At 39.8% G+C, this 13,698-nt stretch overlaps 1 protein-coding gene across 1 annotated transcript in view; it reads right to left on the bottom strand.

Moving 5' to 3' along the window:
- LOC110521306 (receptor-type tyrosine-protein phosphatase beta) overlaps positions 1–13,698 on the bottom strand; it is a 120,749-nt gene that overhangs the window by 41,145 nt on the left and 65,906 nt on the right. The window contains exons 10-13 of the mRNA XM_036968573.1: positions 10,568–10,828; positions 5,307–5,567; positions 2,094–2,354; positions 1,604–1,864 (exon numbers count right to left, since the gene is read on the bottom strand). Coding sequence (XP_036824468.1) covers positions 1,604–1,864; positions 2,094–2,354; positions 5,307–5,567; positions 10,568–10,828 — 1,044 coding nt within the window. The remainder of the gene's footprint in view (positions 1–1,603; positions 1,865–2,093; positions 2,355–5,306; positions 5,568–10,567; positions 10,829–13,698) is intronic.

The following is a 13,698-nucleotide window of genomic DNA, read 5'->3' as shown; positions in this document are numbered from 1 at the left end:
TCAATGACATGAAACGTTTTGGGGACAAAAAAAATAGTTTTCAATAAAGAACAAGCACTTAATCATACTATCCAAGCCCAATTTTGCAGTTGATTGCAGATAAACACATTTCCTAAATATTCTGGATCAGTTGGAGTCTACACTCCCTTCAAAAGAGAAAATTATGTGAACCAAAACAACAGTGACTGACAGATATACTGGTTAAACATGATGAGTAATCCTTCAGTAGTCTTATCAGCAGCGACTGCAGCAACTATGAGTCTGTACTGCACTCCAGCAGTCAGCTCAGTTACATTAAAGGCTGTCTCAATGGTAGTTCAATTCATATCTCTACTGCCATCAGTCCATTCTACTCTATAGAAGGAGCTGTTTCCCAATGGTTCAATCCAGCTCAGAGACACAGATGATGTCATGATTTCAGAGACAAAGAGGTTCCTGATGACTTCAGGTTCTTACGTGAGCAAGGAATTTGATTTCACGGGACACTAGAAAATATTATATCTTGAAAGACATCTGTATTAAAAGTCCAATGTAGCCATTTGTTTCTCAATATTGAATATTTTCTGGGTAACAATTCGGTACCTTACTGTCATTGTTTTCAATTCAAATGTTCAAAAACAAACAAAAATAGCTTGTCAGCAAAGAGCAATTTCTCAAGGAAGAATTTAGCTTGGAATGTCTGGGAGTGGTCTGAGTGGGGAGGGGAAAACTGAAAACTGGATAATATTTTTAATATTTTTAATACATTTAGCTCCTGGATATGTCACCATTCAGGCCAAAAAGTCACCCAACCAAAACAGACTGACATTCCAAACAGCTCTTACACTAAAAAGGCATGATCATAATTTTCACAATTTCATAGTATTATTCCAACCTCATAGTGTGGAAATATATATAAAACACAACAATCTAAATGTTGACTGCACTGGGCCTTTAAATGCTACAATATACACTTCCCAGAGGGATGGATCAGCCTCTAATATACACTGCCCAGAGGTATGGATCAGCCTCTAATATCCACTACCCAGAGGGATGGATCAGCCTCTAATATACACTACCCAGAGGGATGGATCAGCCTCTAATATACACTTCCCAGAGGGATGGATCAGCCTCTAATATCCACTACCCAGAGGGATGGATCAGCCTCTAATATCCACTACCCAGAGGTATGGATCAGCCTCTAATATCCACTACCCAGAGGGATGGATCAGCCTCTAATATCCACTGCCCAGAGGGATGGATCAGCCTCTAATATCCACTACCCAGAGGGATGGATCAGCCTCTAATATCCACTACCCAGAGGGATGGATCAGCCTCTAATACCCACTACCCAGAGGGATGGATCAGCCTCTAATATCCACTGCCCAGAGGGATGGATCAGCCTCTAATATCCACTACCCAGAGGGATGGATCAGCCTCTAATATCCACTACCCAGAGGGATGGATCAGCCTCTAATATCCACTACCCAGAGGTATGGATCAGCCTCTAGACATGAAAAATGTCCGTTAAGATCAAGAGTTCTGCAACTCAAAAATATCAAATACAGAACGTTGCATAAAGCAGTTAAGAAATAGAGTCCAGACAATTTAAACTTCATCTTACTTGTAAAGAGTGAAACACTGATATTTTTGCCTTCAGTCATCTCATCTCCAGCCACTGCAGTGACCCTGAATGTGTACTTCACTCCAGCAGTCAGCTCAGGTACGTTAAAAGCTGTCTCATTGGTAGTTGTATTCATGTCTCTACTGCCATTAGTCCATTCTACTCTATAGAAGGAGCTGTTTCCCAATGGTTCAATCCAGCTTAGAGACACAGATGATGTTGTGATTTCAGAGACACTAAGGTTCCTGATGACTTCAGGTTCTGTGCATGCAAGAAATGTACATTTTGGGAGAAGAACACACCATTGGATTACCTAGTATCTACCTACAGTACTCTATCCCAGGATTTCAACACTTTTGATTCCAAAAAAGAAAGAGGACCTTACCCTTCCTCTTATTACCCTATCATTGTTAAATACAGATATTAACATAATCATTACATGGTTCCACTTCAGAGAAAATATTAAGACCATTCCAATGAAAAGGCTTACTTGTAAAGAGTGCTTTCTCCTGAGCTTTTCCTTCAGTTATATTATCACCAGCCACTGCAGTGACCCTGAATGTGTATTTCACTCCAGCAGTCAGCTCAGTTACATTAAAGGCTGTCACATTGGTAGTTGTATTCATATCTCTACTGCCATTAGTCCATTCTACTCTATAGAAGGAGCTGTTTCCCAATGGTTCAATCCAGCTCAGAGACACAGATGATGTTGTGATTTCAGTGACAGTCAGGTTCCTGATGACTGCAGGCTCTGTGCGTGCAAGAAAGTTATATTTTGGGAAAAGATCACCAGAATCATTATTATTCATGGTAATCACCATACAGTCTATATATATATGATCAGAAGCATGTTAATTCTACATACATTTAAGGTCAGTATGTAGGACACAAAAATGGTACCTCTAAAAACACATTTAAAGATAGTAAGCATTATCAATGACATGAAACGTTTTGGGGACAAAAAAATTAGTTTTCAATAAAGGACAAGCACTTAATCATACTATCCAAGCCCAATTTGCAGTTGATTGCAGATAAACACATTTCCTAAATATTCTGGATCAGTTGGAGTCTACACTCCCTTCAAAAGAGAGAATTATGTGAACCAAAACAACAGTGACTGACAGATATACTGGTTAAACATGATGAGTAATCCTTCAGTAGTCTTATCAGCAGCGACTGCAGCAACTATGAGTCTGTACTGCACTCCAGCAGTCAGCTCAGTTACATTAAAGGCTGTCTCAATGGTAGTTCAATTCATATCTCTACTGCCATCAGTCCATTCTACTCTATAGAAGGAGCTGTTTCCCAATGGTTCAATCCAGCTCAGAGACACAGATGATGTCATGATTTCAGAGACAAAGAGGTTCCTGATGACTTCAGGTTCTTACGTGAGCAAGGAATTTGATTTCACGGGACACTAGAAAATATTATATCTTGAAAGACATCTGTATTAAAAGTCCAATGTAGCCATTTGTTTCTCAATATTGAATATTTTCTGGGTAACAATTCGGTACCTTACTGTCATTGTTTTCAATTCAAATGTTCAAAAACAAACAAAAATAGCTTGTCAGCAAAGAGCAATTTCTCAAGGAAGAATTTAGCTTGGAATGTCTGGGAGTGGTCTGAGTGGGGAGGGGAAAACTGAAAACTGGATAATATTTTTAATATTTTTAATACATTTAGCTCCTGGATATGTCACCATTCAGGCTTAAAAGTCACCCAACCAAAACAGACTGACATTCCAAACAGCTCTTACACTAAAAAGGCATGATCATAATTTTCACAATTTCATAGTATTATTCCAACCTCATAGTGTGGAAATATATATAAAACACAACAATCTAAATGTTGACTGCACTGGGCCTTTAAATGCTACAATATACACTTCCCAGAGTGATGAACCAGCCTCTAATATACACTGCCCAGAGGTATGGATCAGCCTCTAATATCCACTACCCAGAGGGATGGATCAGCCTCTAATATACACTACCCAGAGGGATGGATCAGCCTCTAATATACACTTCCCAGAGGGATGGATCAGCCTCTAATATCCACTACCCAGAGGGATGGATCAGCCTCTAATATCCACTACCCAGAGGTATGGATCAGCCTCTAATATCCACTACCCAGAGGGATGGATCAGCCTCTAATATCCACTGCCCAGAGGGATGGATCAGCCTCTAATATCCACTACCCAGAGGGATGGATCAGCCTCTAATATCCACTACCCAGAGGGATGGATCAGCCTCTAATACCCACTACCCAGAGGTATGGATCAGCCTCTAGACATGAAAAATGTCCGTTAAGACCAAGAGTTCTGCAACTCAAAAATATCAAATACAGAACGTTGCATAAAGCAGTTAAGAAATAGAGTCCAGACAATTTAAACTTCATCTTACTTGTAAAGAGTGAAACACTGATATTTTTGCCTTCAGTCATCTCATCTCCAGCCACTGCAGTGACCCTGAATGTGTACTTCACTACAGCAGTCAGCTCAGTTACATTAAAGGCTGTCTCAATGGTAGTTCAATTCATATCTCTACTGCCATCAGTCCATTCTACTCTATAGAAGGAGCTGTTTCCCAATGGTTCAATCCAGCTCAGAGACACAGATGATGTCATGATTTCAGAGACAAAGAGGTTCCTGATGACTTCAGGTTCTTACGTGAGCAAGGAATTTGATTTCACGGGACACTAGAAAATATTATATCTTGAAAGACATCTGTATTAAAAGTCCAATGTAGCCATTTGTTTCTCAATATTGAATATTTTCTGGGTAACAATTCGGTACCTTACTGTCATTGTTTTCAATTCAAATGTTCAAAAACAAACAAAAATAGCTTGTCAGCAAAGAGCAATTTCTCAAGGAAGAATTTAGCTTGGAATGTCTGGGAGTGGTCTGAGTGGGGAGGGGAAACCTGAAAACTGGATAATATTTTTAATATTTTTAATACATTTAGCTCCTGGATATGTCACCATTCAGGCCAAAAAGTCACCCAACCAAAACAGACTGACATTCCAAACAGCTCTTACACTAAAAAGGCATGATCATAATTTTCACAATTTCATAGTATTATTCCAACCTCATAGTGTGGAAATATATATAAAACACAACAATCCAAATGTTGACTGCACTGGGCCTTTAAATGCTACAATATACACTTCCCAGAGGGATGGATCAGCCTCTAATATACACTGCCCAGAGGTATGGATCAGCCTCTAATATACACTGCCCAGAGGTATGGATCAGCCTCTAATATCCACTACCCAGAGGGATGGATCAGCCTCTAATATACACTACCCAGAGGGATGGATCAGCCTCTAATATACACTTCCCAGAGGGATGGATCAGCCTCTAATATACACAACCCAGAGGGATGGATCAGCCTCTAGACATGAAAAATGTCCGTTAACACCAAGAGTTCCGCAACTCAATAATATCAAATATTGCCTTCAGTCATCTCATCCCCATTAATTGCAAGCACCCTGAATGTGTACTTCACTCCAGCAGTCAGCTCAGTTAAGTTAAAGGCGCCTCATTGGTAGTTTCATTCATATCTCTACTGCCATCAATTCATTCTACATAGACAAGGCAACTTTCAAATCATCATGTTCTTGGATCAAAACAACTAATGTATCAATAAATATGAATAGTATCTGTGGCATTGAAACAATCCAACACTAAAGTATCTGAGTTACTTACTTGTATACTTAGAAACTGTCTTGCTCTGTCCTACAGTTGTGTTATCTCCAGCCACTGCAGTGACTGTGAAGAAGTACTGCACTCCAGCAGTGAGAGCAGTAACATTAAAAGAGGTTTCTGGGGTATTCTGACTGCCACTGGTATTGCTATCAGTCCATTCTACTCTGTAGAAGGATCTGTTTCCGAATGGTTCAGTCCAGTTCAGAAACACAGATGATGTTGTGATTTCAGTGGACATGAGGTTTCTGATGATTGCGGGCTCTGTGTGTGCAAGAAAGGGGATTTGAGGAACAAAAGACACTAGAGTGTCTTCAAATATTGACATTGACTGACTTGTGCAATCCAGCACACATTGTGAGAGAGTTTGTGTAAATCTCGACCAAACAAATGTCACTCAACACTAGTCTTTGATAAAAATACCATCAAATAAACAAGAACTTCTGAACAAAGATATGAAGCAAAACATGCAGTGTTTCCCCTATATTCATTTAGCAAATTGTTGCCGCACTCCAAAAAATATGATACAATAAAATATATACAGTGAGCTCCAAAAGTATTGGGACAGTGACATATTTTCATTTTGTTTTGGCTCTGTACTCCAGCACTTTGAATGAGGTAAATTTGCAGACAGTCAAATTTAATTTGAGGATATTTTCATCCATATCAGATGATCCGTTTAGAAATTACAGCACTTTTTGTACATAGTCCCCCCCCCCCCTCATTTTAGTGGACCAAAATGTGTATTAAAGTAGTAAAATGCTAAATATTTGGTCCCATATTCAGAGCACGCAATGGCTGGAACAAGGTTGTGACTTTAAAAATGTGTTGGATGCATTTAATATTTGTTTTGGTTGTGTTTCAGATTATTTTGTGCCTAATAGAAATGAATGATAATTAATGTATTACGTCATTTTGGAGTCACTTTTATTGTAACTAAGAATATAATATAAACTATATGACCAAAAGTAAGTGGACACCTGCTCGTCAAACATCTAATTCCAAAATCATGGGCATTAATATGGAGTTGACCCCCCTTTGCTGCTATATCAGCCTCCACTCTTCTGAGAAGGCTTTCCACTAGATCTTGAAACATTGCTGCGGGCACTTTCTTCCAGTCAGCGACAAGAGCATTAGTGAGGTCGAGCACTGATGTTGGGCGATGAGGCCTGTCTCGCAGTTCGAGTTCCAATTCATCCCAAAGGTGTTTGATGGGGTTGAGGTCAGGGATCTGTGCAGGCCAGTCAAATACTTCTACACCGATCTTGAAAAACCATTTCTGTATGGACCTCGCTTTGTGCACAAGGGCTTTGTCATGCTGAAACAGGAAAGGGCCTTCCCCAAACTGTTGCAACGAAGTTGGCAGCACAGAACCGTCTACTGCCAATGTTGGTCTATGGCTGTGTGCTCGATTTTATATACAGCTGAAGTTGGAAGTTTACATACACCTTAGCCAAATACATTTAAACTCAGTTTTTCACAATTCGTGACATTTAATTGCAGATAAACACATTTCCTAAATATTCTGGATCAGTTGGAGTCTACACTCCCTTCAAAAGAGAAAATTATGTGAACCAAAACAACAGTGACTGACAGATATACTGGTTAAACATGATGAGTAATCCTTCAGTAGTCTTATCAGCAGCGACTGCAGCAACTATGAGTCTGTACTGCACTCCAGTAGTCAGCTCAGTTACATTAAAGGCTGTCTCAATGGTAGTTCAATTCATATCTCTACTGCCATCAGTCCATTCTACTCTATAGAAGGAGCTGTTTCCCAATGGTTCAATCCAGCTCAGAGACACAGATGATGTCATGATTTCAGAGACAAAGAGGTTCCTGATGACTTCAGGTTCTTACGTGAGCAAGGAATTTGATTTCACGGGACACTAGAAAATATTATATCTTGAAAGACATCTGTATTAAAAGTCCAATGTAGCCATTTGTTTCTCAATATTGAATATTTTCTGGGTAACAATTCGGTACCTTACTGTCATTGTTTTCAATTCAAATGTTCAAAAACAAACAAAAATAGCTTGTCAGCAAAGAGCAATTTCTCAAGGAAGAATTTAGCTTGGAATGTCTGGGAGTGGTCTGAGTGGGGAGGGGAAAACTGAAAACTGGATAATATTTTTAATATTTTTAATACATTTAGCTCCTGGATATGTCACCATTCAGGCCAAAAAGTCACCCAACCAAAACAGACTGACATTCCAAACAGCTCTTACACTAAAAAGGCATGATCATAATTTTCACAATTTCATAGTATTATTCCAACCTCATAGTGTGGAAATATATATAAAACACAACAATCTAAATGTTGACTGCACTGGGCCTTTAAATGCTACAATATACACTTCCCAGAGGGATGGATCAGCCTCTAATATACACTGCCCAGAGGTATGGATCAGCCTCTAATATCCACTACCCAGAGGGATGGATCAGCCTCTAATATACACTACCCAGAGGGATGGATCAGCCTCTAATATACACTTCCCAGAGGGATGGATCAGCCTCTAATATCCACTGCCCAGAGGGATGGATCAGCCTCTAATATCCACTACCCAGAGGGATGGATCAGCCTCTAATATCCACTACCCAGAGGGATGGATCAGCCTCTAATATCCACTACCCAGAGGGATGGATCAGCCTCTAATATCCACTACCCAGAGGGATGGATCAGCCTCTAATATCCACTACCCAGAGGGATGGATCAGCCTCTAATATCCACTACCCAGAGGTATGGATCAGCCTCTAGACATGAAAAATGTCCGTTAAGACCAAGAGTTCTGCAACTCAAAAATATCAAATACAGAACGTTGCATAAAGCAGTTAAGAAATAGAGTCCAGACAATTTAAACTTCATCTTACTTGTAAAGAGTGAAACACTGATATTTTTGCCTTCAGTCATCTCATCTCCAGCCACTGCAGTGACCCTGAATGTGTACTTCACTCCAGCAGTCAGCTCAGGTACGTTAAAAGCTGTCTCATTGGTAGTTGTATTCATGTCTCTACTGCCATTAGTCCATTCTACTCTATAGAAGGATCTGTTTCCCAATGGTTCAATCCAGCTTAGAGACACAGATGATGTTGTGATTTCAGAGACACTAAGGTTCCTGATGACTTCAGGTTCTGTGCATGCAAGAAATGTACATTTTGGGAGAAGAACACACCATTGGATTACCTAGTACCTACCTACAGTACTCTATCCCAGGATTTCAACACTTTTGATTCCAAAAAAGAAAGAGGACCTTACCCTTCCTCTTATTGCCCTATCATTGTTAAATACAGATATTAACATAATCATTACATGGTTCCACTTCAGAGAAAATATTAAGACCATTCCAATGAAAAGGCTTACTTGTAAAGAGTGCTTTCTCCTGAGCTTTTCCTTCAGTTATATTATCACCAGCCACTGCAGTGACCCTGAATGTGTATTTCACTCCAGCAGTCAGCTCAGTTACATTAAAGGCTGTCACATTGGTAGTTGTATTCATATCTCTACTGCCATTAGTCCATTCTACTCTATAGAAGGAGCTGTTTCCCAATGGTTCAATCCAGCTCAGAGACACAGATGATGTTGTGATTTCAGTGACAGTCAGGTTCCTGATGACTGCAGGCTCTGTGCGTGCAAGAAAGTTATATTTTGGGAAAAGATCACCAGAATCATTATTATTCATGGTAATCACCATACAGTCTATATATATATGATCAGAAGCATGCTAATTCTACATACATTTAAGGTCAGTATGTAGGACACAAAAATGGTACCTCTAAAAACACATTTAAAGATAGTAAGCATTATCAATGACATGAAACGTTTTGGGGACAAAAAAATTAGTTTTCAATAAAGGACAAGCACTTAATCATACTATCCAAGCCCAATTTTGCAGTTGATTGCAGATAAACACATTTCCTAAATATTCTGGATCAGTTGGAGTCTACACTCCCTTCAAAAGAGAAAATTATGTGAACCAAAACAACAGTGACTGACAGATATACTGGTTAAACATGATGAGTAATCCTTCAGTAGTCTTATCAGCAGCGACTGCAGCAACTATGAGTCTGTACTGCACTCCAGCAGTCAGCTCAGTTACATTAAAGGCTGTCTCAATGGTAGTTCAATTCATATCTCTACTGCCATCAGTCCATTCTACTCTATAGAAGGAGCTGTTTCCCAATGGTTCAATCCAGCTCAGAGACACAGATGATGTCATGATTTCAGAGACAAAGAGGTTCCTGATGACTTCAGGTTCTTACGTGAGCAAGGAATTTGATTTCACGGGACACTAGAAAATATTATATCTTGAAAGACATCTGTATTAAAAGTCCAATGTAGCCATTTGTTTCTCAATATTGAATATTTTCTGGGTAACAATTCGGTACCTTACTGTCATTGTTTTCAATTCAAATGTTCAAAAACAAACAAAAATAGCTTGTCAGCAAAGAGCAATTTCTCAAGGAAGAATTTAGCTTGGAATGTCTGGGAGTGGTCTGAGTGGGGAGGGGAAAACTGAAAACTGGATAATATTTTTAATATTTTTAATACATTTAGCTCCTGGATATGTCACCATTCAGGCCAAAAAGTCACCCAACCAAAACAGACTGACATTCCAAACAGCTCTTACACTAAAAAGGCATGATCATAATTTTCACAATTTCATAGTATTATTCCAACCTCATAGTGTGGAAATATATATAAAACACAACAATCTAAATGTTGACTGCACTGGGCCTTTAAATGCTACAATATACACTTCCCAGAGGGATGGATCAGCCTCTAATATACACTGCCCAGAGGTATGGATCAGCCTCTAATATCCACTACCCAGAGGGATGGATCAGCCTCTAATATACACTACCCAGAGGGATGGATCAGCCTCTAATATACACTTCCCAGAGGGATGGATCAGCCTCTAATATACACAACCCAGAGGGATGGATCAGCCTCTAGACATGAAAAATGTCCGTTAACACCAAGAGTTCCGCAACTCAATAATATCAAATATTGCCTTCAGTCATCTCATCCCCATTAATTGCAAGCACCCTGAATGTGTACTTCACTCCAGCAGTCAGCTCAGTTAAGTTAAAGGCGCCTCATTGGTAGTTTCATTCATATCTCTACTGCCATCAATTCATTCTACATAGACAAGGCAACTTTCAAATCATCATGTTCTTGGATCAAAACAACTAATGTATCAATAAATATGAATAGTATCTGTGGCATTGAAACAATCCAACACTAAAGTATCTGAGTTACTTACTTGTATACTTAGAAACTGTCTTGCTCTGTCCTACAGTTGTGTTATCTCCAGCCACTGCAGTGACTGTGAAGAAGTACTGCACTCCAGCAGTGAGAGCAGTAACATTAAAAGAGGTTTCTGGGGTATTCTGACTGCCACTGGTATTGCTATCAGTCCATTCTACTCTGTAGAAGGATCTGTTTCCGAATGGTTCAGTCCAGTTCAGAAACACAGATGATGTTGTGATTTCAGTGGACATGAGGTTTCTGATGATTGCGGGCTCTGTGTGTGCAAGAAAGGGGGTTTGAGGAACAAAAGACACTAGAGTGTCTTCAAATATTGACATTGACTGACTTGTGCAATCCAGCACACATTGTGAGAGAGTTTGTGTAAATCTCGACCAAACAAATGTCACTCAACACTAGTCTATGATAAAAATACCATCAAATAAACAAGAACTTCTGAACAAAGATATGAAGCAAAACATGCAGTGTTTCCCCTATATTCATTTAGCAAATTGTTGCCGCACTCCAAAAAATATGATACAAAAAAATATATACAGTGAGCTCCAAAAGTATTGGGACAGTGACATATTTTCGTTTTGTTTTGGCTCTGTACTCCAGCACTTTGAATGAGGTAAATTTGCAGACAGTCAAATTTAATTTGAGGATATTTTCATCCATATCAGATGATCCGTTTAGAAATTACAGCACTTTTTGTACATAGTCCCCCCCACCCTCATTTTAGTGGACCAAAATGTGTATTAAAGTAGTAAAATGCTAAATATTTGGTCCCATATTCAGAGCACGCAATGGCTGGAACAAGGTTGTGACTTTAAAAATGTGTTGGATGCATTTAATATTTGTTTTGGTTGTGTTTCAGATTATTTTGTGCCTAATAGAAATGAATGATAATTAATGTATTACGTCATTTTGGAGTCACTTTTATTGTAACTAAGAATATAATATAAACTATATGACCAAAAGTAAGTGGACACCTGCTCGTCAAACATCTAATTCCAAAATCATGGGCATTAATATGGAGTTGACCCCCCTTTGCTGCTATATCAGCCTCCACTCTTCTGAGAAGGCTTTCCACTAGATCTTGAAACATTGCTGCGGGCACTTTCTTCCAGTCAGCGACAAGAGCATTAGTGAGGTCGAGCACTGATGTTGGGCGATGAGGCCTGTCTCGCAGTTTGCGTTCCAATTCATCCCAAAGGTGTTCGATGGGGTTGAGGTCAGGGATCTGTGCAGGCCAGTCAAATACTTCAACACCGATCTTGAAAAACCATTTCTGTATGGACCTCGCTTTGTGCACAAGGGCTTTGTCATGCTGAAACAGGAAAGGGCCTTCCCCAAACTGTTGCAACGAAGTTGGCAGCACAGAACCGTCTATAATGTCATTGTATACTGTAGTGTTAAGATTTCCCTTCACTGGAACTAAGGGGCCTAGCCCGAACAATGAAAAACAGCCCCAGACCATTATTCCTCCTCCACCAAACTTTAGAGTTGGCACTATGCATTGGGGCAGGTAGCGTTCTCCTGGCATCCTCCAAAACCAGATTTGTCCGTCGGACTGCCAGATGGTGAAGCGTGATTCATCATTCCAGAGAACATGTTTCCACTGCTCCAGAGTCCAATGGCGGCAAGCTTTACTCCACTCCAGCAGACGCTTGGCATTGTGCATGGTTATCTTAGGCTATCTTGGGTTATCTTGTGTGCCCTACCACTTGGCGGCTGAGCCGTTGTTGCTCTTAGGCGTTTCCACTTTACAATAACAGCACCTACAATTGACCCGGGGCAGGTCTCTCAGGGAAGGCATTTGACTAACTGATAAGTTGGAAAAGTGGCATCCTATGACGATGACACGTTGGAAGTCACTGAGCTCTTCAGCAAGGCCTTTCTACTGCCAATGTTGGTCTATGGCTGTGTGCTCGATTTTATATACAGCTGAAGTTGGAAGTTTACATACACCTTAGCCAAATACATTTAAACTCAGTTTTTCACAATTCGTGACATTTAATCCTAGTAAAAATGCCATGTCTTAGGTGAGTTAGGATCACCACTTCATTTTAAGAATGTGAAATGTCAGAATAATAGTAGAGAGAATTATTTATTTCAGCTTTTATTTCTTTCATCACATTCACAGTGGGTCAGACGTTTACATACACTCAATTAGTATTTGGTAGCATTGCCTTTAAATTGTTTAACTAGGGTCAAACATTTTGGGTAGCCTTCCACAGGCTTCCCACAGTAAGTTGGGTGGATATTGGCCCCTTCCTCCTGACTGAGCTGGTGTAACTGAGTCAGGTTTGCAGGCCTCCTTGCTCACACATGCTTTTTCAGTTCTGCACACACATTTTCAATGGGATTGAGGTCAGGACTTTGTGATGGCCACTCCAATACCTTGACTTTGTTGTCCTTAAGCCATTTTGCCACAACTTTGGAAGTGTGCTTTGGGTGATTGTCCATTTAGAAGACCCATTTGCGACCAAGCTTTAACTGATGTCTTGAGACGTTGCTTCAATATATCCACATAATTTTCCTAACTCATGATGCCATCTACAGTGCCTTGCGAAAGTATTCGGCCCCCTTGAACTTTGCGACCTTTTGCCACATTTCAGGCTTCAAACATAAAGATATAAAACTGTATTTTTTTCTGAAGAATCAACAACAAGTGGGACACAATCATGAAGTGGAACGACATTTATTGGATATTTCAAACTTTTTTAACAAATCAAAAACTGAAAAATTGGGCGTGCAAAATTATTCAGCCCCTTTACTTTCAGTGCAGCAAACTCTCTCCAGAAGTTCAGTGAGGATCTCTGAATGATCCAATGTTGACCTAAATGACTAATGATGATAAATACAATCCACCTGTGTGTAATCAAGTCTCCGTATAAATGCACCTGCACTGTGACAGTCTCAGAGGTCCGTTAAAAGCGCAGAGAGCATCATGAAGAACAAGGAACACACCAGGCAGGTCCGAGATACTGTTGTGAAGAAGTTTAAAGCCGGATTTGGATACAAAAAGATTTCCCAAGCTTTAAACATCCCAAGGAGCACTGTGCAAGCGATAATATTGAAATGGAAGGAGTATCAGACCACTGCAAATCTACCAAGACCTGGCCGTCCCTCTAAACTTTCAGC

This window comes from Oncorhynchus mykiss, chromosome 30 (genome assembly GCF_013265735.2).
Source record: "Oncorhynchus mykiss isolate Arlee chromosome 30, USDA_OmykA_1.1, whole genome shotgun sequence".
Lineage (NCBI taxonomy): Eukaryota > Metazoa > Chordata > Actinopteri > Salmoniformes > Salmonidae > Oncorhynchus > Oncorhynchus mykiss.
Note: the sequence above shows the minus strand (reverse complement) of the source record. Positions and strands in the feature narration are given on the sequence as shown.